The 23,832-nt window shown below is 36.5% G+C and overlaps 1 protein-coding gene across 6 annotated transcripts in view; it reads left to right on the top strand.

Annotated features, from left to right (window-relative positions):
- The first annotated feature begins 3,913 nt into the window (after positions 1-3,913).
- The window catches only part of HEATR5A (HEAT repeat containing 5A), a 79,288-nt gene continuing 59,369 nt past the window's right edge, over positions 3,914-23,832 (top strand). For 3 of the 6 annotated variants that reach the window (XM_054689702.1, XM_054689708.1, XM_054689689.1), the window contains exons 1-5: positions 3,914-3,995; positions 11,641-11,809; positions 16,404-16,604; positions 18,415-18,626; positions 19,550-19,658. In XM_054689702.1, the coding sequence (XP_054545677.1) occupies positions 16,479-16,604; positions 18,415-18,626; positions 19,550-19,658 (447 nt within the window). In that variant the 5' untranslated portion in view covers positions 3,914-3,995; positions 11,641-11,809; positions 16,404-16,478. Of the gene's footprint in view, positions 3,996-4,479; positions 4,493-6,641; positions 8,097-11,640; positions 11,810-16,403; positions 16,605-18,414; positions 18,627-19,549; positions 19,659-23,832 lie in introns of those variants that run through there. The other 3 variants (XM_054689693.1, XM_054689692.1, XM_054689696.1) reach the window with 3 other exon arrangements.

Genomic DNA, 23,832 nt, shown 5'->3' with positions numbered 1-23,832 from the left:
CCCCTTGTTTTGATCCTTCTCTCCCTCCTCTCCCCTCCCAGTGTGTCTCTGGTTTATAGCTGCTTGTTGATTTTGATTTTTACTTTATTATAATTAGTCTTTTTCCTGGTCCCTTATTTAGGTTTTCTAAATTCCTGCAATGAGTGAGACCATCTGGTATTTTTCTTTTTCTTTCTGTCTGGATTTTCTGTCTTTTTTTTTTTTTAAAGATTTATTTATTTATGCATATAAGAGCTGGGGTACAGGCCAGAGATACAGGGGGTTGAGAGGATTCACCAGAGACAGAGTGGGGAACAGAACAGGTAGACTGAATGAATACACTGCTGAGGGGAGCAGCAGGTGAGACAGGAGAGGTCTGCTACACCATGTGGGTTGCTCTCTGGTCAGCCGGGCTGCAGAGGCTATGGATTGCTTCATAGTGCAGTGCTTAACCCCTTGCGCCACCAGGGAGGCCCCTATTTCTGGATTTTCTATTCGATTCCATTGGTCCATGTGTTTGTTCTTGTTCCAATACCATGTAGTTTTGATTATTATGGCTTTGTAGTATAGGTTGAAGTCTGGAAGTGTGAAACCTCCATTCCCTTCTTTTTTTCAGGAGAGCTTTGGCTAATAGGGGTTTTTGGTGGCTCCATATGAATTTCATCAATATGTGTTCTATTTCTTTGAAGAATGTCATAAATGACTGCATTCTTAACCAGATTAGATAATAAGTGATTATATAGGACTTTACATCTTCTAGTCAGGTATGAACATAATTGCAGTCAATTGTTGTGTAAAGTATTATCAAATGCATAGCTGTAGATCTACCTGTGCTCAGTATTCCTACTTTGAAGCACCAGCTCTGAGTTTAACTGCTTGCTTCCAGGTTAGGTATTTTAATTAACTTGCCACCATAGATTAAAATCTATGCAGTTTTAAGTACTTCTTTTTTAAAGATCTATTTTGATTTACGTGCACAAGAACTAGAGTGTAGGGCAGGGGTGCAGGGGGTGAGAGTATTCACCAAAGAGAGAGTGGGAAGCAGAACAGGCGGATCTACTGAGATACACTCCTGAGGGGAGCAGCAGACAAGACAGGAGAAATCTGCCGCACCATGTGGGTTAGTTCCCTGGCCAGGGACCAAACTCGAACTCATGCAGCAGTGGCTGACCATAGCTTGATAGCCCTGAGACTTTAACCCCTGTAGCACCAGGGAGACCCTCAAAGTCCATTTTAATGTCATCTCTTTCTTTAAACAGTGCATGAGCTTCCCAACTGGATTGTGTAGTAATTGGTCTCTCCTTCAGAATCCATAATATTTTTGTATCTTTCTCAGGGTACTTTATAGCGTGTACATACACACATGTGTATAAAGATAGAAATGCCTACATCTATAGAGCTCTCTATGTATCTGCATCTATATAGATATAAGGTATAGATGGTTATATAGAGAGTCTATAGATATCAAGTGGAGTAAGGAGGATGCTTAAGGGAATGCTTGTAAGGGATACTGGTGCCTGAGCGGCCTGGAGAGGGCATTAGAGTGGACATGGGCACAGAGTTTGGAGCTGGGGTAAGGAAGAGAATGGAGGGTTCTTGCAGTGGCTAATTTAGGGGTTTCAGAATCTCAGTAGGGTAAGGACAGCATAATGCAAAGGAAGAGTTGGCAGTTTTGATCACTTAAATATAGGGAGGTATTCAAATAAGTAATTATCTCAAGGATAATAAGATCCAGGTTCTTTCAGTGGGAGGAGTTATGAATGTGAAAGGGAGAAAACCAGAATGAACAGTGTGATACTGGATTGGTGGTATTATTGTGAACATATGTTTTTTTTAAATATATATTGTTAAAAAAACATAGCTGTAAATGTGTGTTAGTGTGTGAGTATATATAAACAGATGCATAAGTGTATGAATGCATGTCATTTCCTAGTTGCATCCACTGAGATAGCCTGAACAATGATATCCCAACAGAGATGGGCATGCCTAGTGCTTCTAAATGCCATCCCTTAGGCCTCCCTGGTGGCACAAGGGGTTAAGCACCACACTATAAAGCAATCTGCAGCCTCTGCAGCATGAGTTCCATCCCTGGCTGGCCAGGGAGCAATCCACATGGCACAGCAGACCTCCCCTGACTCGCCTGCTGTTCCCCTCAGCAGTGTACTTTGGTCAATCTGCCTGTTCTGTTCCCCACTCTGTCTCTAGTGAATCCTCTCACATCCCGCATCTCTGGCCCATACCCCAGTTCTTGTATGCATAAATAAATAATTTTTTTAAAAAAATAAATGCCATCCCTTCCCCCATAAGAACGAGGGCTCAGGAATAAATGGCTGCATCCAAGCTGGGGATAAATGAAATTGGAGCATCTTACTGTGCCAGAAAGCAAAGGAGTGCTCAAAAAATGATACAGATGTGTCAAAAGGGCGGAGAATAGTAATATGTTATGTAAATGATTGTCTGTATTTTAGAAATATTCTAAAATAAAATTGCAAAGAAATTTCAACACATGAAAAGACACAGAAGCCAGCATGAATGGGGCTCCAATTGCCAAACTTAGGACAACTTGAGCATTAAAATAAATAATGATGAAATTTAAAAAATAGGTAACTGAATTCACGCTGATTTAAGTATATTTGAAAGTTTGATCAGTAACAAGATATTTGAATAATTTCAGAGAAACTCTCCCACAAAGTACTTAATACAAAAGACAAAAGGGAAACTTTAGAGTGAAGGAGACTGGCAAAAACTTATTAAAATAAATATCAATGAGACAAATTAAAATTGTGAGCCACCTGATAGGATGCAATGAAAGAACACAACATCACTCCTGTGAAAGTTCTGTCAAAGATACCTGCCCTGAATCTAATCCTGAGGAAATACAAGACATGCAAAATGAAGAACATACTATAAAATATCTGACCTAGATTCTTCAAAAGAATCAAGGATATGAAAATCAAGGAAAGACTGAGGAAGTGTTCCAGATTGAAGGCAACTAAAGATACACGACAAGTAATTACACTGCTTGATTCTGAACTGAAATTCTTTGACTGTAAAGAACCTCCTCGGGACAATTAACAAAAATGTAATGTATGACATGTTTGATAGTTGTTGTTAATTAGTAGGACATACACACTAGAACACAATGTGATATCTCATCGTCAATTAAATCTCAAATGGTTCGGGAAAAATGTTCTTGGTACTACACTCGCAACCTATTTGTGAGTTTGAGATTGCTTCAAAATAAAAATTGAAAAATTACATTAAAAACTCTGAGTATAGTGGAAAAAGATTCTTGACTTGGAAGCAAGAAGTTGTAAATCCAAATTCTGCCTTTGACTTACAGTGTAACCTTGAACAAGTCAAGCCCTAGAATGTCAGGCAGAAAAAAGAAGAGGTAAGATTACAAGGCTCTCGGAAGGAAGTTCCCTTGCACGATTAACATTCCACCATGCATACCCACATCACTCCCTACCGCACTCTCTCCAGGCTCCAGTAATGTCTTGGACTTTAGGTGCTCCAATGCCACCCCCCTCGAAATCTGGCTGCCCATAAAAAACACTTGTGCCCTAAATCTCCAGACTGCAAAGCCGCTACCCTGGTCTGCACTCGGGACAGCAGCCTCCCCCATCGCTCTTTCGGCGCTGGAGCAGCCACGCCTGCCAGAGTGGGCGCTCGATGACTCGGTAGGCAGCTGGCTGGGCCTTGGATTCGCGGCGCGGCGCCCGGCGCGCTCCCTCTCGTCGGCCCCCGGCGCGCCGGCGGCTCCAGCTTTCCGGCTCCGCCCCGAGCGCGCCCCTCCCGCCCCACAGCCTCTCCGTCGCCGCCGCTGGCAAATCCCGGCGCTGCCCTGCTGCGGTGTGGAGCGGGTAACGCGACGGGGCTGGGACGGGAGCTGAGCCGAGGGGGTCCCCAGCGAGCGAGCCGGCGGGAACCCGGAGAGTGGACGCGCCCCCGGCGGGAGGGGGCGGTGTCCGGACTCGCCGCGGGCTGGAGGGACGAGGCGCGGGGCCCGCACGGTGAGTTGCGAGACTTGGGGGGCGGGGGCCGGTGTTCGTGGCAGTGAAGTGAGTGAGAAAGCTGGGGCTCCGGTCAGGTGCGGGTTGGGGCGGGGGCGGGCGGGGGTAGGTGTCTCAGCCCGCGGAGAAGGGGCTGAAGCGCGGCGCGGGGCCGGTGGACTGGCCAGTGCGGTCGTGGCTTTCCGCCGGGCTCCGGGAAGGTCCCGTTCCACCCGGGTACAACAGGTAGGCGTGGACTCCGCCCGCGGGCGCCCGGGGCCGCGGGCGTGCGGGGAAGGTCGCGAGGTCGGAGCCCGCCTCGCCAACTCGCCGCTTCCCGGACCCGCCCCGGCGGCGCCCGCCGCGCCCGGTTTCAGCTGCGAGCGGGGCGCCGGCCCCTGCCTCGCCCGGACACCCGCGCGCTGACTTCCAGGCGTTCCCTGGAGGGAGCAGAGGAAAGTTGATTTTGTGCCTGAGCTTGAGTTTCAGTCCTTCTTGGAAGGAGAGAAAAGCTTTTGGTTTGTACGAGGCAATATTTCTTATCCTACTCTAGGCCAGCCCGCTGTCATTCCTCAGAAGTGGTGGTTATAACGTCTTGAGAAACTTTGTGAAGCGCTTTGTGGTCCTTAACTAATTCCAGTAATGTGTACTTCAGGCAAGTTTAAGATCATTTTTGTAACTGTCAAGGCAGGTTAACAGCCAAATGATTTGAGCGCCTTCATTAACGGCCATCGTTATAATAGCTTTTATGTGCATTTATTGATTCAACATATATTTCACCTTTTGTGTGTGGCGCCTAAAGGAACGTGTAGATCAGAGAAAATGATAAAAGGGGGGAAAGAAAGGAAGCTCAAAAATAAGGCGAGATTTATTTAAGGAGTAAGGAAGTAGAAAGGCATTTGAGCTCAGCAAGAAATGAACGGGAAGAGAATTGTCCTGAACCATTTTTTCCAGATGTCTTAGAAAGTTTGTCTTTGAGAAAGTGATTTTAGATCAGCTTTGAAGCAGAGATTTGTTTTACATTTTAATGTCATTTTTTAATTTTCTTTAATGGGTAAGCAGAATAGTGACAAAGGAATCAGAATAAAAGAATAGTGACGGTTGGAAAAAGTACTGATGGGTGAATGAGCCTCAAAATAGTTATTTTTTTATATAGGTTGCTACAATGTAGGAAAAGATTCCTGATTGAACTGTCAGGAGACATGAATTTTGGCTGAAGCTCCTACACTATTTATAGAGCTTATGTTACTTTTCCTTTTTTCAATTTATCATTATACATGACTTTAGTGACAGAAAATCTTAATGCAGATTACCTTTAAAATTCTTTTTATTACACAAGTAATGATTACGTTGCCCAAGAAAAAAACTGAAGTGCTTTTTGTCTTTAACCAATGCACCTATCTTCTTTCCATTCAACTTTACTTCAAAAAGAAAATTGAGGCAATTTTTAATCTTTCTGAACCTTTCTTAGCTACATTATGAATAAAATAAAGGATTAAAGTCTGTATTTGTTTATGCCTCTTTGAATTCTAAATTATTGTAAGTCCTGGTTAACCAGTGACATCTGCAGGAAGACTTGCCTATGTCATTTAGTTGAATTCCTTGTCTAATTGTAGTGTTAAATTCTTTGGATTAGAATAGGGGTGGGCCATATGTAGGAGTAAAAATGTAAACCCAAACTATAATAAAAAAGAATAGGGGTAGGCAAATAGGCAGTTGACAGCCTGCAGATCAAATTCATCCTGCTGCTGGTTTTTGTGAAAAAGTTTTATTAAATCACATTTGTTTATCTATTGGTTATAACTGTTCATGCATTGTTTCTGAATAGCTGTGATTGTATATAACACAAACTGAATTTAGTCTGACCCTTGGATTAGAACTCTGAACTCTTAGTCACTGCATCTTTGTAAGAGGAAGTAGGTTAAGTTCAGTTTTAATTTTTAATTTTGTTTTTTCAGTATTATGTCAGGTAAACTGTAAGTCCTAGATGTGTAATGATGAAAGAGAGGCATGGTTTTTCTGCTACATTTACCTAGTATAAAGTTTTCATTTACAATAATTCCAGTCTTTTGAAAGGCTAGATAAAGAGAAGGATTTTAATGTGTCTCTAACTACTATCTAATTTTTAGTCTAAATATAGATATGTGAGAAAATTTTCATGTAGTAGATTTCTTTTTATTTATTTCTTTTTTTATTTTTTTATTTTTTTTATTTTTTTTTTTTTAGAGGCATGTTTTTTATTTATTTGTTTGTTTGTTTGTTTGTTTTGTTTACACATGCACTGGGTACAGTCAGAAGCGCAGGAGGGTGAGAGAATTCACCAGAGCCAGAGCGGGGAGCAGAGCAGGCAGAAGGACCGAAGGACACTGCTGAGGGGAGCAGCGGGCGGCAGGAGAGGTCTGCGCGCCATGTGGGACCCTCCTCCGGTGGCCGGGGAGCAGCCGGGGATCGAACCGGCGCCGCAGAGGTCGCCGGCAGCTTCGCAACCCAGCGCTCAACCGCTGCGCCACCGGGGAGGCCCTAGATTTCTTTTTAATTTATCATTCATGATGTTTGTCATGAGGAACAGTAAATTACTTTTTAATTATGTCTTTATCTAGTGACTTAGCAATTTATCAAAATATCAGATAGGATATTATTGGAAGTGTAACTATATACATGAAATCAAACATATATTTACAGTAAAGCCCAAATGGGAAATTGGAACTGTCTAAATGGATAACTGACAAGAGTATAACTGAAACATATATTCTGAATCATGTTTGGACTTTTTTATTAAGTAATAATCACTTAAAAGATATTTTGAGAAAAGAAGCATAATATAATTATACTGAAACAATATATTAATGTTATCTGCCTAAGAAATTGGAGTGAGTGATGTGACAGGTAAGGAGGAAAACTTGTAGGAGGTGATAATTCTAAATATTTAAAGCTGTACTTTGGTTAAACTGAAAAAAACATTGTATGGCTCTAATACCACTAAAAATGTTTTTTATATGTACCTTTTCAGGAACTTAATAGTACTTATTACCCAGATAATCCTCATATATCCTTTTCTGTTGCATCTGTATGTTTCTGTGTGTTGAATGTATTCCTGTTTTGTGTATCATGCAAAAACACCCTCACTCAATACAAGAAATACATTCGTTATGTAAACAAAATCAGAAAGTTGAAATTACCCATTGAAATACCAATACTTAAAAAAAGTATTTTGGATGGAAATAATGATCTTTGAAACATCTAACTACTGTGTGTTGTTTTTTAAACAGCTTTTAAAATTTTACCTCATCGTTTCATACACCAAACTAGTCCATCTCCCCTTGGGAAGGCAGATTTCACTTTGATCATTTAAGAGTGACAAAAGGCAGATACTAAGATGAGAAATTTTACTCTTCTATCTTCCACCTTATTCATCTGAAAGTCACTACCTAAGCAGTCTCATTACTTGGTACCTATTTGAGCAGTCAATTGAAGAGTTACTAAAAAATGTCAAGAATAACCAAAGATTAAAATGACACTTTCAGTACTTACTGCTTTATTATCTAGCTGGTAAGGGCCCTCTGGAAGCTGATGCCTTTAGAAGGCCTCACACTTTTAACAAAAAGACTCAAAGTACTGAGAAGTAAGAGGAGAGTGAAGTGATAAAAACAACAAAGTTACAAAGATTAGATTGTTCTAACATTATGGCAATAACTCTCAGTAAAGACTGTTAGAGATTATATGAAGAGACTGTATGAAGTGGTTAAAGGAAAATGGACATTCAGACGAGACAGATGACCTAAAAGCATCTGGACCTTGGACATATTTCTTATTGTTGTCATCTGTAAAATGAGGATAATAATATCTAACTTTCATGGTTGTGTGTTGTGAGAATTAAGAGAGATAGGAAATTAAAGATTCTAGTAAGTTGATCCCTCAAAAAACTTAAGTGTCTTTTCTTGTTACTATTACTGCCTTTTTAAAGTTGGCTGCTACTGAACTGTGTAACCTTAGCCTTCACTCGCCCCCACTTCCTTTTAACCTTCAGGGTTCGCTTTGTAATCTGGATGAGAAATGCTAGAAAAACTTACATGTACTTCAACTGCGACCCTCTGCCTGCTTTGACAAGTCCACTGAATCCAGGTTCTGCCATTCTTTTCATCCCTTGAGTGTAATCTGCAGTGCTTTGGAAAAACAAGAGGGCAGAGTCAATTGCATTCTACTTCTGGTCCTTTTTTTACCCAACTTCTTATATATTTGCATGTCCTGTAATCCCTTTCTTTTCTGTTCCATCCTAACTTCCCTGTATAGGATGTGCCCCCCATTAGTTCTTAGAGCTGTGAATATTGAGCTGTTGGCTTTTATTATGCTGTGGTGGGAAGCAGCATTCTCTCCATTCCTAGCAAGTTTGCAGGAAATATTCTTGGAATCTTGGTACTGTATTCTTGTATTTCAAGAATGTATATATCTGAATATATATTTGAATGTATTTTTATTATATATTAAAGTATTAGTGCTGTGCCTTCAGCACCTTGAAGTTAGACTTTTATGATATGACTTAAGAAGTATGAATTAAGTTGATTTTATAGGAATTTGTATTCAAATTCCAGAAGTCAAAGTGAAAAATTTATGGTTCAACAAAACTAAAAAATTGATTTGGAAAAGTCAAAATTTGTGGTGTCAAAATTTAAAGTATTATTAATACAAGGTTATTATTAATACAAATATTTATGTGAACTTATAAATAAGTATAAACTAGGTTAATTAAAACAATCCTTTCTTTATTCATATTCCAGGAGTAGCTAAGATTCCACCTGTTTACATTTAGAATTGAGAATATTAGATAATTTGATTTAAAAATATTAATCAGAAATGGACACTTTTACGTAGAAGTATATTGACTTTTTATATATCCTTTTAATAAAAATTCTATCATAGTATGAAGAAAATGGAATTTTTTTGGTTTATATTAAGTCTTTAATAATTACTATTTCAAAGATTGTATACTATAGAATACCAGTTTCATAAGATTCATATGGGGGGGAGGCGAGAAAGAAAAAGGTAGAGAAGTTTGTAGTTAAAATTTGTTGAGAAACATCAAGCATACACATCCTCCTGGCAATACATAGTGAATATAACCATATTACCTGTATGGAGATGCTCTTTTGGAAAGAAAACTGCTCACCTGGCATTTCCCAGAAGCATTTGGACTGAGGTTACCCCACATACTAGTTATCTTCTTTCTTGGACACTATTCTACAGAACACTTTTTAGGGAACCCTTTTCACAGGTGTGGCTCTCCTAACAGTTATGTAAAATTTTTTGCACTTGTTGTTTTTGTAATTCAAACTTTTAATGAGAACCTATTTTTTTGTAATCAAACTTTATTTAACCATTTTTTCTAGTTTCAGACTTAAAAGTTACCAGTTTTTATTTTTATAGTGCTGTAATCTACACTTAGGCTTCTAATATTTCCTTTTTCTTTAGCATGAATTTTCAAAAATTGGATGTTCTTGCCAAATGGTTTTGATACTTTTATGAACTCTGATGAATTCTGTTTTCCAGAAGACAGACTTGTTTGTACTGTCACTATGAAACTACCAGCTTTTCTAAAATCTCAGCATTAGCTATAAATATTTTTGTATTTATCCTATTTAGATTTAATGTACATGTAATTTTTAACCATTCAGCATAATCAAATTCTTATCAAGCTTAAATCAGTAGTGTACAATTAACATTTTAAAGTATTAACTACTAGTTTATTATTACGATTGTTATGAGAATTAGAAAGACTAAGATATCATAGGTTTGAATTTCAATGTCATGATCCTGCTATTTTTTTTACTTTTATTTTCATTTTAACATTTATCATTTTGATCATGCTTTTTTTTTTTTTTTGGTGGGACCCTCGCCGGTGGCCAGGTAACGAACCAGTGCTGCAGAACCAGCGCTGCAGAGGTGGCGGGCAGCCTTGTGGCCCGGCGCTCAACTGCTGCACCACCAGGGGAGGCCCACTGCTATTTTTTTTTTTTAAGCATTTCCAATTGCTGTAGGTTTATCTAAAAATAATATCAGGATAAATCTTTCTTACCCAATTTAATATATGGATTTTATGAGAGTAGTAGATTCTACTCAGTGATTAAAATTGTCTGTATTACCTAGTCTTGGCATTCTTATTTATAAATAATGTGCCATTAGATTAATAATATCATTAAATGAAATAATCCATTTATCATAGCACCCCCCTCTGTAGATTCTGATTGAGTCAAGTTAGGCTTGACTTTGGTGTTTTTTTAAGCAGCCAAAGTTGAGAACCACTAATCTACATTGTTATTAACATGCTTCGCTTTCCTTAATTTTAAAAGTTCACATATCTCATTTGTGTTTTTACCTTTGCTCTTTTCCCAGCATTTGCTTTTGTTTTATCCTTATCCTTGGGTGGAGCTGGGAGAAAAACCAATTTTGTGATTTATTGAAAAATGTAGGGGGAAATGGGTAGGAAAGAGCCCAAATATAAAGCACTACTCAGTTTTCTCCCCTCAATACCTTGTTTGTTTCACACATTTTTGTTCCTTGTCTTATCTTAATGTTAAAAAAAACCCTATCATGTCCCCTCTCTCCCTGACCCCCACATCCCATGGAATTCTTCCCACCAGTGAGGAATGAGAATGAACTTTGTTGTCAGAGACCTAGGTTTGTTCTCAGCTCAGTTTCCTAGCATCTTAATAGTTTCTTTATCCATAAAATGGAAACCACTGATATCTTCCTTGTGGTGATTAAAGATAATGTATATTAAGTCCCTGAAAAGTTTCTGGCTCAGGGAATAATAGCTGCCGTTTTGATTTTGTGGTTTGGGAGACCATTGGTAAAGTGAAAGGGGTAGTCAGGAACTACAGTAGGCTATATGTGTATCCCTCCCATTTGTGATTTTACCAGAATGATCCTGACAAATGGTACTGCAAATTTTAAAAGGTTGGAATCTTAACAGAAGTTCAATTTGTTTATTGGTTTTTAAGGGTTTAATTTTAAAGTTTAAACCACTAAAAAATTAGGACACTAAAGAAAAGACATTAGCCGTAATGCTGCTACTCTCAGAATCATCTTTAAAATTTTTGAATCATGATTTGGAAAAATACCAGGACAATCTCACAATCTAAATTATGAGAAGCCAGACATTATTTCAAGAAGTATAATAATGGAAAAAGAGCTACACTAAGTAGAAACTGTAAGAATAGGAGAATTCTTGAAGGCTTCTTGAAGGAAGTGATTTTGTAAATGAATTTTTAAATATTGAAATATTTTAAAATATTCCTTCCAAAGATGGAAGGAATACAGGCAAGATTTAAAAGTGAAGATAAAACATTACTAACAACACAAAAATTAGAAATAATTTGCTTCAATATTCATTTTACCCTAAAACCAGTAAAGTGTAGTGGATAAGTGTGTCAGCAAGCCATATGGATATTTAAACTACAGTTTAAAAAGATGACCTCATTTTTTCTCTAACCTTTCTTAGACAACAGCTTAAGCATGACCTAATGCTCTGTATAACTTGTGAGTTTTTATTCTGTAACCCATAATTTTGCACAGCCTGAACCACAAAAAGAAGTCTTAGGTTAAGATAGAATGATTCAGTTTTTTCCTAGATTAAAGCTAATTGCTGTTATTGTCTTATTTTTTTTTTTAGGTTTTGCATTTTAAGATTTATGTCTGTGTCCTGAAATTTGGGAGATTCTTGAGAGACTTTTTTTCATTTACATTAAGCTTTTTGTACAAAACTGAGAAACTAAAGACTGAAGGCTGGATTGAAGCTGTTGTGATGTGTTTTAGAGAAGTGACAATCAAAGAAAAGTACAGTAAGTCCTCACCATTGTTGATGGGTTCTTGGAAACTGATTTTACATGAAATGACATAACGATACTAACTTTACTGTAGGCTGATTAATATAAATAAAAGCTAAGTTCTTTTGGCATATTTCTGGTCACAATAACGTTAGCAAGTTCTACATAAAGATCCAAAGCACCTTTACCAATTAAACAATGATTTATATTCATTCACTCATTCATTTTCTAATCCATTTATTCTAGTTCAAGGTCTTGTGTGAACAGAGCCTATCCTGGCAGCTCAGGGTGCAAGGCAAGGCATACTCACACACATACATCCAGTCACTCAGACTAGGACAGTTTGGACAAACCATTGAACCTTCTGTGTTCATCTTTGGTATGTAGGAGGAACTGGAGTACCTGAAGAAAGCTCTCACAAAGACATGGGAAGGATGTGCAGACTCCATAGTGACAGGGACTGGGACTGGGAATTGAGTTTTTTTCCCTTAGCATTGTTACTATAAAATAATGATGGAAAAAAGGACAGTATTTGAAGATCCTCTATAATTGAAGTTTAAATATGAGGTTTATTTCAAAAATTGAGGCCCTTGATATTTGTTCCAGAATTGACTGCATTAGTGGCACATACATTTTGTGTATTTGTCTCTCTGTGCTGTGGAAAGAAAAAACTAACAAACCTGTGTTACTTTTGTGTCTGATGTTCTCTGATTATATGTGATTTTCCTCTTGACTTAAAATGATATGATAAATCATGTTAAGAAACTAAAGAAGGACCTCCCTAGTGGTGCAAATGTTAAAGTCTTAGCACCATCAAGCTATAGCCAGCCACTGTGGCATGAGTTCCATCCCCAGCCAGGGAGCTGACATGGTGCAGCAGACCTCTCCTGTCTTGCCCGCTGCTCCCCTCAGCAGTGTATTTCAGTAGATGTGCCATTTCTGTTCCCCACTCTGTCTCTGGTGAATCCTCTTCCCCCCCCCCCACACCTCTGGCCTACACCCCACTTCTTGTATGCATAAATAAAAATCTTAAAAAAAAAAAGGAAACTAAAATGATAAAAAAAGTTTAGGAAGACTTACCCCCAGAAATTTTAACACGTCCCCATCTCTAGCAAAATAAATCTCTAAACGTTAGAGAAAATTATGTCAACAGATTTATCTGGATTGATATAATTAATACCCTGTTTTTTGTTTTGTGTTTTTTAAATTGAAATTGCCTTCAGTTCCTTGTCTCTGTAAATTTGACTTAACGCTGTTAATAACACAACTTTTGGAGATGACTCTGGAGTAAGTTACTGTAGCAAACTTTGAGCCTAGAAAATTGGCCCCTTGTTGGTTCCTCTTTCAGTCAGAAGTCAACCAAATGTATACATATGAATTACTCTAGACTAATAAAGTCACTGGGTTTAGAGTACTATGTAAAGTACAGACATTATTATCCTTTTATACACTGTGAAGAAGGCTGAACATAATATTTAGGTTGAATTGCATGAAATTGCCTATATTCAGCCAATTTTGACTTAAAAATTGGCAGTTCATGTAGTTCAGCTTATTAGTATACCTTAGTGGTTCTTAAACTTTTCTACCTAACTAGTATTCTTACTGGTAGAGGGGAGTGATTTTGTTAAAGAAATATAGAAAGGTATGGTCATGCTCAGAATTTCTTTAAAGTTTCATGTTTTATCTTGAAATGCAATTTTTCCTTTTATTGAATATTGAATGTGTTTTTTTTAATGTAACAACAATTTTAATTTAGTATTAGAGGGGTGAGAATGGGGAACATAGGGACTCCAGTGGATCACGGTAGAGGATTGTTAAGGCACTGGGAGTGGGTATGGGGTAAAAGCATACATTTGTATAGGCTTATAACCCCAAAGTAGCTACACCTATGTAAATCATTTTTACCTCAATAAACATAATTGGGAAGAAATTTTAAATATTTTTAAAATGAAAGTCAATTATGAGAAAAAAATTATTACATGCCCCTCAAAATAAGCAAAAAAATAAGCATTCCTGGGTATAGTTAGAGGATTGTGGTTATATTAAAGCATGTAGTAGATTGACTGTATTTGTATTTATCTTCCTAAAATTTGAAATTTTAGGTGAAAGTAGGAGCATCTGCTACTTGCAAGATGCATTTGCTTACCTCACTGATAGTGCATATCTGTAGATACAGGTGCATTTTAGACTTGGGGTTTTAAATGTGGGATTACCAATATGAATTGTCTACTTCCTTTTGGGGTAATTTATATGAGAAATATACTGAGGGCATTGGAGATAATTTTATGCCTTTCTTATGATCTCAAGCTTTTTACTGAATTATTTATTATTGCATTGTGTTAGCTATTTTGTTTCTTGATAGATCATTTTACACCACAATATTGCTGCTGCCTAAGGAAAAAATGTCTCTTCAGCAGTTCTAATGACCTTCTATAAAGGGTAATTTGAGTCTTAAGATAGGATTTTGAGTCAACCCTGGTGGTTACAAGACATTTTTTTCTGTTATATTGAGGTTGTATTTTTGCCCCTTACACATAAATGTTGAGTGCAAACTTGCTTTTCACCGTCTTTATATCTAGGCTTCATCCAGAAATTATTTCTCAAACATTTGTTAATAATTCTGTATATTTTGATCAATTCACTTTTATAATTTAAGAGAGTTTTTTAAACAAGTATCTAAAATTCATCTTGTCTCTGTCAATTCTGTTGTCTCTTCTTACAATTATTCTTGTTCCTTAAAATTGGCATTTTGACAATATATAGAGATGTATATAATAGATATATAGATAAAATAATATAGATATATATGTGTTTCTTCTTTTTTTCTTTGAGAACTTTAAATGCTTGATTGTGGGTGGTATTGGGGAGGCAGGAAGGACTGACTGGGAGGGGCAATTTAGATGGGTAAAAGAGCAGAGAGGCTTGAGAAGATTATGGTGGGTGGGTAGAAAGGTGTCTTTGGCTTCTTAGATTCAGCTATTTGTTGCTATAAGGTGATCCCGACCCAGATTTTCATGTAAAATCTTGTGTTTAAAAATTAATAACTAAACATTTCATCAGTGCAGTGCATGCCAAATTTGGCCAACAGTTTGTGAGTAGTATGTTTTAAGCAGGCTTTTATCCATCATCTAATAATCATGATGCTCTGATATTCTAGGTAAATTTTTTTTTTTTTTGCCAGTAAACACTAATGGAGAGAAAAAAATGAAAGAAAGAAAAATTCTTCCTCATTTCTCAACTGATTTTCTATTATGTCTACTTATTGACTTCATAATATGTACTACATATTTTAAATGTTTTAGTTTAATCACCTTTAGCATTCTATCTATATTTCTATGCAATTCCTATTACCTGTTTTTATTTAACTTGGAGTTTTACTCAAATTTGGTTTTGATACATTAGTGAATAGGAGTACCCATCTTTTATGTATAAGGTGACTTCTTTGTTTAATATTCTTAATGATGGCGGTCATTCCTTTAAGTAGTAGTAATGATTTTTTTCAAAGCCAGTTTGTATGTATTTCTTTTCTTAAATGGCTTCCCCAATGTTTTGTTGTGATCTTTTAAAAAATACAGAAAAATTTAAGAATAGTAAAATGATGACTCACATACCCACTACCTGCTAAAACTTAATAATTAGCCATATTTTGTAACTGGTTGATTGATTTACTTAGCTATTTGAAAATGAGTTACAGATATCATGCTGCTTTATTCCTGTATGTTTGAGTATGTATTTCTTAAAAAAATCCATAATCACAATAGCATCTTATAAATGTGTGTGGTTGTGTATAGACACCACAGTGTGCCCAGGAGATGCTCATGAGTGTAAAAAACCAATATCTCCTCTGTCTTTTGTTGATTATTTGCTACAACAAAAGTGAAGGCAAAGGCTACATTGGATCTGGGTCAGAGTAGATATGCTCTTAATTGCTACATTCCCTGGACAGTATCTGTCACAATGCCTTCAAAAACAGGAGTGTGCTTTCACAAGACTCACAGAGATAAAGACTATACTGTTTGAGATGGGATTATTTCTTCAAGCTCAGAAAGCACTCTACAAGCAGTGTCTTTATTATGGTAGAAGAACAGATACTAATGGGTATGAGTCTTTGCTTCTGGTTAGAATCTCCAGGTAAAGGACAATATTATGTAATAGGCAATGATTCAGGTAGATGTCAAGTTTTACTATAGAATTTTAGTAGTAGGTCTAAACAGCTTGTCATTTTATTATGTACACATGACCTGTTTTTGTTGAAAGGTATTTATACTATGAATAAAACTGAAAATCTAACACTTGAGTAATGTAACCTTAAAATTTTTGGAATTTTGATTGTGTCCTCAGTTTAGCATGTTTTACATTTGAATGTCAATAATGCTACTATGTTTTGCCTATCTGAACTCTTAAAAAGGAATACAAAATACAAAGGTGGATTTTGTGCCAATGTTAACTAGAATTCAGTATTGGGATTTTCCTAGTTTTACTTTAGTGCCATTATAAAAGGTATATACATTTAATTATGCTTTGTGTTCATCTGTGGAAGATTTTCCAGTATTGTAATTGCCTGCCTTTTTACTGTCCATTTGAAATATGTCATTTTCCTGTATTACAGATTTGTATTCTTAGGTGTATTGACTAAAGTTTAATGAGAAGAATCGTGAACATCTAGGAAAGTTTTCTGCAAGGAATGGAATTAGCTCATAGTTTATTGCTGAATGAAGAAGTGTACAATCAACTGGGGGAAGTTCAGAAGGCAGAGTTTATTTTTGATTGGTTGAGATATTTGGAGAAGCTCTTGCTAGCAACCAGCAGGGTAGGTACAATTGCAAAAACTTGGTTTTTTCTTAGGTGCCAGATAATGCCTGGTTCCTTTGGTTTTTTTTTTTTATAGTTCTGTCCAGAATAACCAAAAATAACTTTCAAACGTTAGACCTTGTTAAGACTTTTTAATGAAATGTTAAAAGAAGGTTGTCATGTTCAGAAAAGCAGGAAGAAATTAGCCAATATTTTGGATCTTACATTAAAATATATCAAACATTAATTACTACAAACCACATTGTGTTAGATGTCATTTCTGTTATCTTCGATACCTTGTGTATCCCCACATGCATGAATCCCAGGTGTGGTAAAGTGCTAAGTAATGTTTGGGAGTTTCACCTTTAAAAAGGTGTGAACTCTTTAAAGGAAATATGAACTGAAGACTCTTTGGGTAAATGTATTTACCTTTTAAAAATTAATTGAATGGGGCCTCCCCGGTGGCTCAGCAGTTGAGCGCTGGGTTGCAAAGCTGCTGGCAGCTTCTGCAGTGCCGGTTCGAAACCAGGCTACTCCCCGGCCACTGGAGGAGGGTCCCACATGGCGCACAGACCTCTCCTGCCGCCCACTGCTCCCCTCAGCAGTGTACTTCAGTCCTTCTGCCTGGCTCCCTGCTCTGGCTCTGGTGAATTCTCTCACCCTCCCGCACTTCTGACTGTACACAGTGCTTGTATAAATAAATAAATAAATCTTTAAAAAAAAAGTTAATTGAATGGGTTCAGGAGAGAAAACAATTATTCATACCCTTTACCTATATTCAGCAGTTAACATTTTGTCATATTTGATTGAATAACTTACTGAACCCTGTGAAGTAGTACTTTACTTCTCAGTGTATGCACATAGATCTCCTAACAATAAAGGTATCCTCCTTCACAATAACAATACCATATATAATGCAAAATTAGAATAAAACACTACTCATTGAAACATTTAGAATTTAACAAAAGACAGAAATCTGTATACTAAATTAATAAATAGGGGCCTCCCCGGTGGCACGGTGGTTGAGTGCTGGGTTGCGCAGCTGCCCACAGCCTCAGTAGCACCAGTTCGATCTCTGGCTGCCAGACGAGGGTCCCACATGGCGCTCAGACCTCTCCTGCCACCCGCTGCTCCCCTCAGCAGTGTACTTCGTCGATCTGCCTGTTCTGTTCCCCGCGCTGGCTCTGGTCAATTCTGTAACCCTCCTGCACTTCTGACTATATCCAGTGCTTGTATAAATAAATAAATCAATAAATCTTTTAATAAAAAATTAATAAATAAATATTTAGTTGCAGTAATTTGTGCCTCATTGAGCACCTTTGCCTTTGTAGTGATAATATTCTGCCCTCCTTTTGCACTGAACAGGCAGGTATAATGGCATTTACTGGCATTTACATGCATAAACTTGCAAAAATAAAATTGAATTATCACTAGAAAAAGATTTGAATAAAAGAGGTAACCATTATAAGCTCAGCTTGTACATTAAATCGGTTTGCTGCTTGTTTATGCCAATATGTGGAGAAGCTTAATAACTAAAAAATTCAAGGTAAAATATAAATTTGCCCTCCCTTTCAAATACAATAAGGAGGATTTAAGCGCAATAGAACCCAGTATATTGTGATCCACAAATTATTTTGAAGTATTAACAGCAACAAACTACCTGTTAGGTGCCATGGCTGCACCTCCAACTTATTTGTAATTTTAGTCAAAATAATTTTGTGTTTTTCTAAAATCTTTTAGTCTTTGAATATATGAAAGACATATCATACCTAGAGGAATACATGTAACTTTGTTGTCTTTGAATTGTCCTTTTGTTACTTCTTTTCCAGAGTGATGTAAGGGAGAAGCAAAAGACCCTTGTTGAACAGCTCCTGTCTTTGTTGAACAGCTCCCCAGGGCCTCCGACCCGCAAACTCCTTGCAAAGAATCTGGGCATTCTTTATAGTATTGGAGACACATTCTCTGTTTATGAGACAATCGATAAATGTAATGATCTTATTCGTAGTAAAGATGATTCTCCAAGTTATCTCCCTACTAAACTGTAAGTTAAATACTAACACTGAACAGAAAACAAAGCAATGCTTCCTTGTGTCATTTTAAAAAAAGAATCCACATTGCTTGGTAATAATTTTGAAACAGTACAAATTCAGCTTAACTCATTTTTAAATCTATTTTTTTTTCTTTTTTGCAAAAGTCTACTATTTTCCTTTTGATTTAGAAGCATTCCTTAGGGAAAAAAGAAGCATTCTTTAAGAAAATTTTACACATGTGAAGTCTAGATTTGGGAATTAAAACTTTCTCACCAAAATTTTAGCAGTTGAATGTTTAAGAAAATGGTATTTTAAATTCTTCACATTCTTGAATGTTCTGGTAGTGTTTTAGTTCTGCATAGTAAAAATTAATGGCAAATATCTAATAGAAGAGGATTATTCTAACATCATAAGCATAACATTTAGTTTCTTTTTCCACAGGATTTAGTTCACTTTATCATCTGTTATTTTAGAGAAGCTATGAACCATGTATGTATGGTTGCACTGTACTAATTTTATAGAAATTTTTGTTCTAACTGGAGATTATGACAATGTTTTTCCATAAAGTTTTCAAATTTAATGAAAACTTTATTTCTTGTTCTTATATTTTATCTTTAAGTCTATTTTTGATTATTCAATAGATGAAGGTACAGTCTAGATAGTTTGAGAAAAATTTTCTTAAAAAAATTTCAAATATGAGATCTTTGGGCTGAGATTAAGATTAATTGAAGATTGATCTATCTTTTTAAAATTCCTGTTATTGAAAGTGTAATTATTTAATACTTAAGTGTCATGCCGTAGGATTTAACAGTAGAATCTGGGAAATTTTCTCCTTTAAAAGTAAAGTCAGATAGTCTGCTTTATATATTTTAAGATTTCTTTTTTAATTTCTATGTTTTCAGTCATGACTAATTTCTAATTTAACTTGTTTCAGTGCTGCTGTGGTATGTCTGGGTACCTTGTACAAGAAGTTGGGTAGAATACTGGGTAACACCTTTACTGATACAGTGGGGAACATTCTTAAAGCTATGAAGAGTGCCGAGGTAAGTAGCTCCAAGTTTGACTAAACGATAAAAAGAGATTTTTTAGTAGGTGTTAATAGCTTCTTGAACCAATAAGAGAACTTTATGACAAACATACCCATGTATATAAATATTAATGCCCATAAGTGAAATGGGTGTATATGTGTGTATGTAAATATATATGTAAATATGTATACAATCTATGTATATTAATATACCCATGTATGTGTGTGTATATAAATATATCCATATGTGGAATATTTCTGTGTGATACATATATAACTTTATATATTCAATCTTTTTATTTATTTATTTTTTACTTCTATTTCCATTTATTTTATGCTGAGCTTATTCTCAGGCCATAAGTTTTTGTTTCTTTAGTTTTCTTCTGGGATATCTTTTTATTCTGTGCATCCTCTTCTCCTTTAGGAACAATCTGCTCTTTTTTAGTAAGGATCATTTAATTTGGCAGAGGTGGCTCATGTCTGGGTTAATCTAACTATGAGTTCTATAAATGCTGCAGCACACCTTTGGAGCTTTGTTTTCCTATATGTGCTCAATTATCAGAGAATCTATATCTAAACCCTTAAGTTTGACATTACTCTGCATTTTTTTAAGTACATGTAGTAAAAATTCAGCACTCCACTTTGACCATCAACCCTGAGTGCTGCTCCCCTATTTGGCCTGGGCACACCTACCAGCTTCATCATTGTAAGAATGGAATGCAAGCACTGTTTCTGTAGAATGATTGCTGTCCTTCAGATATCTTGTGGCTTTTTGAATATGGATACTTTTGATGGCTTGGGCAGTTTCACACAAGCATTCTTAAGATGAATATGAAGTTTGAACCCCTTGATTTGTATGACTTCGTAGGGTTATCTGAGTCAAGTGAGTAGTGAACCATTTTCAGAGATCACCTAGGATGATCACCAAGGATCCAGATACATGTTGGTAACTACTGTGTACTTGATGGAATAATTAGTATTGTACCAGCATGAAAAAGGAGTAAGGAATATAATCAGATGGGAAAGAGTGTGAGAAGTGTGAAGGACATAGTCTGGCCAGAGTCTAGATGATATTTTAATTGCCAGGGAAATATATTCTCAGCCTTAATGTCATCATTGATTTGTGATATCACTTGTCACTGTGGAATATCCTTTTTTTTTTTTTTTTTTTTTTTAAAGATTTATTTATTTATTTATACAAGCACTGGGTACAGTCAGAAGCGCGGGATGGTGAGAGAATCTACCAGAGCCATAGCGGGGAGCAGAGCAGGCAGAAGGACTGAAGTACACTGCTGAGGGGAGCAGCGGGAGGCAGGAGAGGTCTGCGCACCATGCGGGGCCCTCCTCCAGTGGCCGGGGAGCAGCCGGGGATCGAACTGGTGCTGCAGAGGCTGCAGGCAGCTTCGTAACCCAGCGCTCAACCGCTGCGCCACCGGGGAGGCCCTGTCCTTTGTTTTTATAGCTGTCTCTTCATTTGACTTCAAAGATACTCTGATCTCTTACCTACTGTAATTTTACCAATCAATTTAAGATTAAAACTAAAGTGTTTATATGTTTGTACATCAAAAATTAAGGTTCTTAATACTTAAGGGTAATTCAGCACCTTTAAAGTATTAAAATATCACAAAAATGAAGAGAGAAGTTATCAGAATCTATGGGATACAGCAAAAGCAATACAAAAAGGGAAATTGATTGCAGTTCAGGCTTACATTAAGAAACTAGAAAAATCTCAAGTTTAAAAATCTCAAGGTTGGGCCTCCCTGGTGGCACAAGGGGTTAAGCACCACATTATGAAGCAGTCCGCAGCCTCTGCAGCAGTAGTTCGACCCCCAGCCGGCCAGGGAGCAACCCACTTGGCGCAGCAGACCTCTCCTGTCTCACCCACTGCTCCCCTCAGCAGTGTATTTCAGACAGTCTGCCTTTCCTGTTCCCCGCTCTGTCTGGTGAATCCTCTCACCCCCTGCATCTCTGCCTGTACCCCAGCTATTGTATGCATAAATAAATAAATCTTAAAAAAAAATAAAAATCTCAAGGTTAAAATAATTTAACCTATTCTTAAAGCAGCTTGGAGAAGAACAAGAAAACCAAGGTATTAGAAAGAAGCAAATAATTAAAGTTAGAGCAGAAATAAATGAAATGGAAATCAAAAAGGCCATTCAATAGATGAGTGAAACCAAGTGTTGATGCTCTGAGAAGATCAAATGAAACTGATGAACCTTTACCTAAGCTCATAAATAATAGAAAACTTAAATAGAAAAGAGAGGAGAAATTACAACGGATACCTTAGAAATTCAAAGTCTCACAAGAGACTACTAAGAACAACTATGTGGAAATAATTGGATCAATCTTTGAAACAGAAAATTTGAATAGATCACAATTACAGAAACTGAAACAAAAATCAAAAATCCCTCAAAAAGCTAAAGCCCAAAACCAGATGGTTTTATAAGTGAATTCTATCAAACCTTCCAAGAAGTGATGCCTCTTCTACTTAAACTCTTCTAAAAAGCTAAGACAGAATACTTCCTCACACATTCTTTGAAGCCAACATTACCTAAACCTGACAAGCAAATTTAAAAAAAAAGAAGGAAAATTATAGAACAGCATCTTTGGGTGAATATAGATAAGAAAAGTTCTCACCAAGATACTGGTAAATATCAGATACATTAAAAGGACCATATACCATCATGTAGGAATTATTCCAGTGATGCAAGGATGATGGTTTACCATACATAAATTAACGTAATATATTACATCAGTAAAAAAAGGAATAAAAGTCATGATATATCAGCAGATGCAGAGAAAGCATTTGATAATATACAGTACCCATTTTTAGTAAAATCTCTTAAAATGGATATAGAAGGAATATACGTCAGTACAATAAAAGTCATATACTACAAACCTACTGCCAATATCGTCCTTAATGGTAAGTATAAAAACAACATACTAGTTGCACACTTTTTTTTTAAGTACCAAGATAAAACAAAGGAAAATTCAAGAAGAATGTAACTGATTCAAGAACTTTAAGAAATGAAGTTCGTAATATAAAACTGGTCAGAATCTACACAGCAGATCACCTCTCTGCAGTAGTTTCCTGAAAGATTATGATTCAGAAGAGACTGTTAACATCTGTAAATCTAGTTTTATGTAAAAGCCAACACCTTTTAAGAACTTGTATTTACTGAAAAACAGCCACTTTTTTCCTCTTAACTCCATTGCTTAATAATTTTTAGGCCCCATAGTTAACAGGATTGCCCTCAAGTATCAGAAATTATGAAGTTATTGCTTAATATTTTTTTAAGCAATAAATGAAATTTTTTTCTTTACCTTTATAATTTAGTTGATCAGTTACTACAGCTTTTTGGTGATAGCAAAAGGGATCTCCACCTTTGATACACAAGCCTACCAGTAATAGAGAATATTTGAAACTGGGATAATAAGAAAGTTTAGAAGTTTCTCATTAGCACCCATTTTTTAATGTCCACTTATAATTACTTATTGAGCTTCTTTTAACAAAGATAAAATAACAACATTACCATGAAAGTGGTATTTGATGTTCTTTATTTCCTTCACTTTGGTTACCTTCAGTGGCCTGGACTATAGAAATTATTTGGGGCATTTTTTAGAACAAGTTGTCTCCTCAGCTACAACTTCTTGAGTGTTTATGCCAGCCACTCTACTCAGTGTTTTACCACACTTATTTATTTCCTTCTACCACCTGCCCTTTGAGGTTTGTCTAATTCTCATTTTAAATGAAGAAATAAGTAAGAACATTTTCAAGTCACACAGCTACTAAGGGTCAGAATCAGGATTCAGACCCAGGTCTTAAGTCTAAAGCTTACAGTCTTAACCATTAAACTACTTGGACCAATAAATGATAAAATATTAATAGCTATAAATCTTTTAACCGTTTACTGATGTCAGGTATGGTTCTAAGCACTCTTTTGATCCTTATAAGGTAGCTACTACTTATAAGGTAGCTACTATTATTTGCATTTAACAGAGGAATACAGATTTGTCCAACAGCATATAGGTGGAAGGGGGACACATCCGGTGCTCTTAACATGTTACCTCATCTTATGGCCTACAGCCATTTTTAAATGCCTGCTAATATGCAAACTTTGTCCTAGGCACTTCCTGTACAGTTTCATTTAATCTCCACATAAGCCCTGTATTGTATGTTTATATTATAT

The sequence above is a fragment of the Talpa occidentalis genome, unplaced genomic scaffold (genome assembly GCF_014898055.3).
Source record: "Talpa occidentalis isolate TD23 unplaced genomic scaffold, MPIMG_talOcc4v2.1 talOcc4.11, whole genome shotgun sequence".
In the NCBI taxonomy this organism is placed as follows: Eukaryota; Metazoa; Chordata; class Mammalia; order Eulipotyphla; family Talpidae; genus Talpa; species Talpa occidentalis.
The sequence above is the reverse complement of the archived record's forward strand: the minus strand, read 5'-3'. Positions and strand labels throughout refer to the sequence as shown.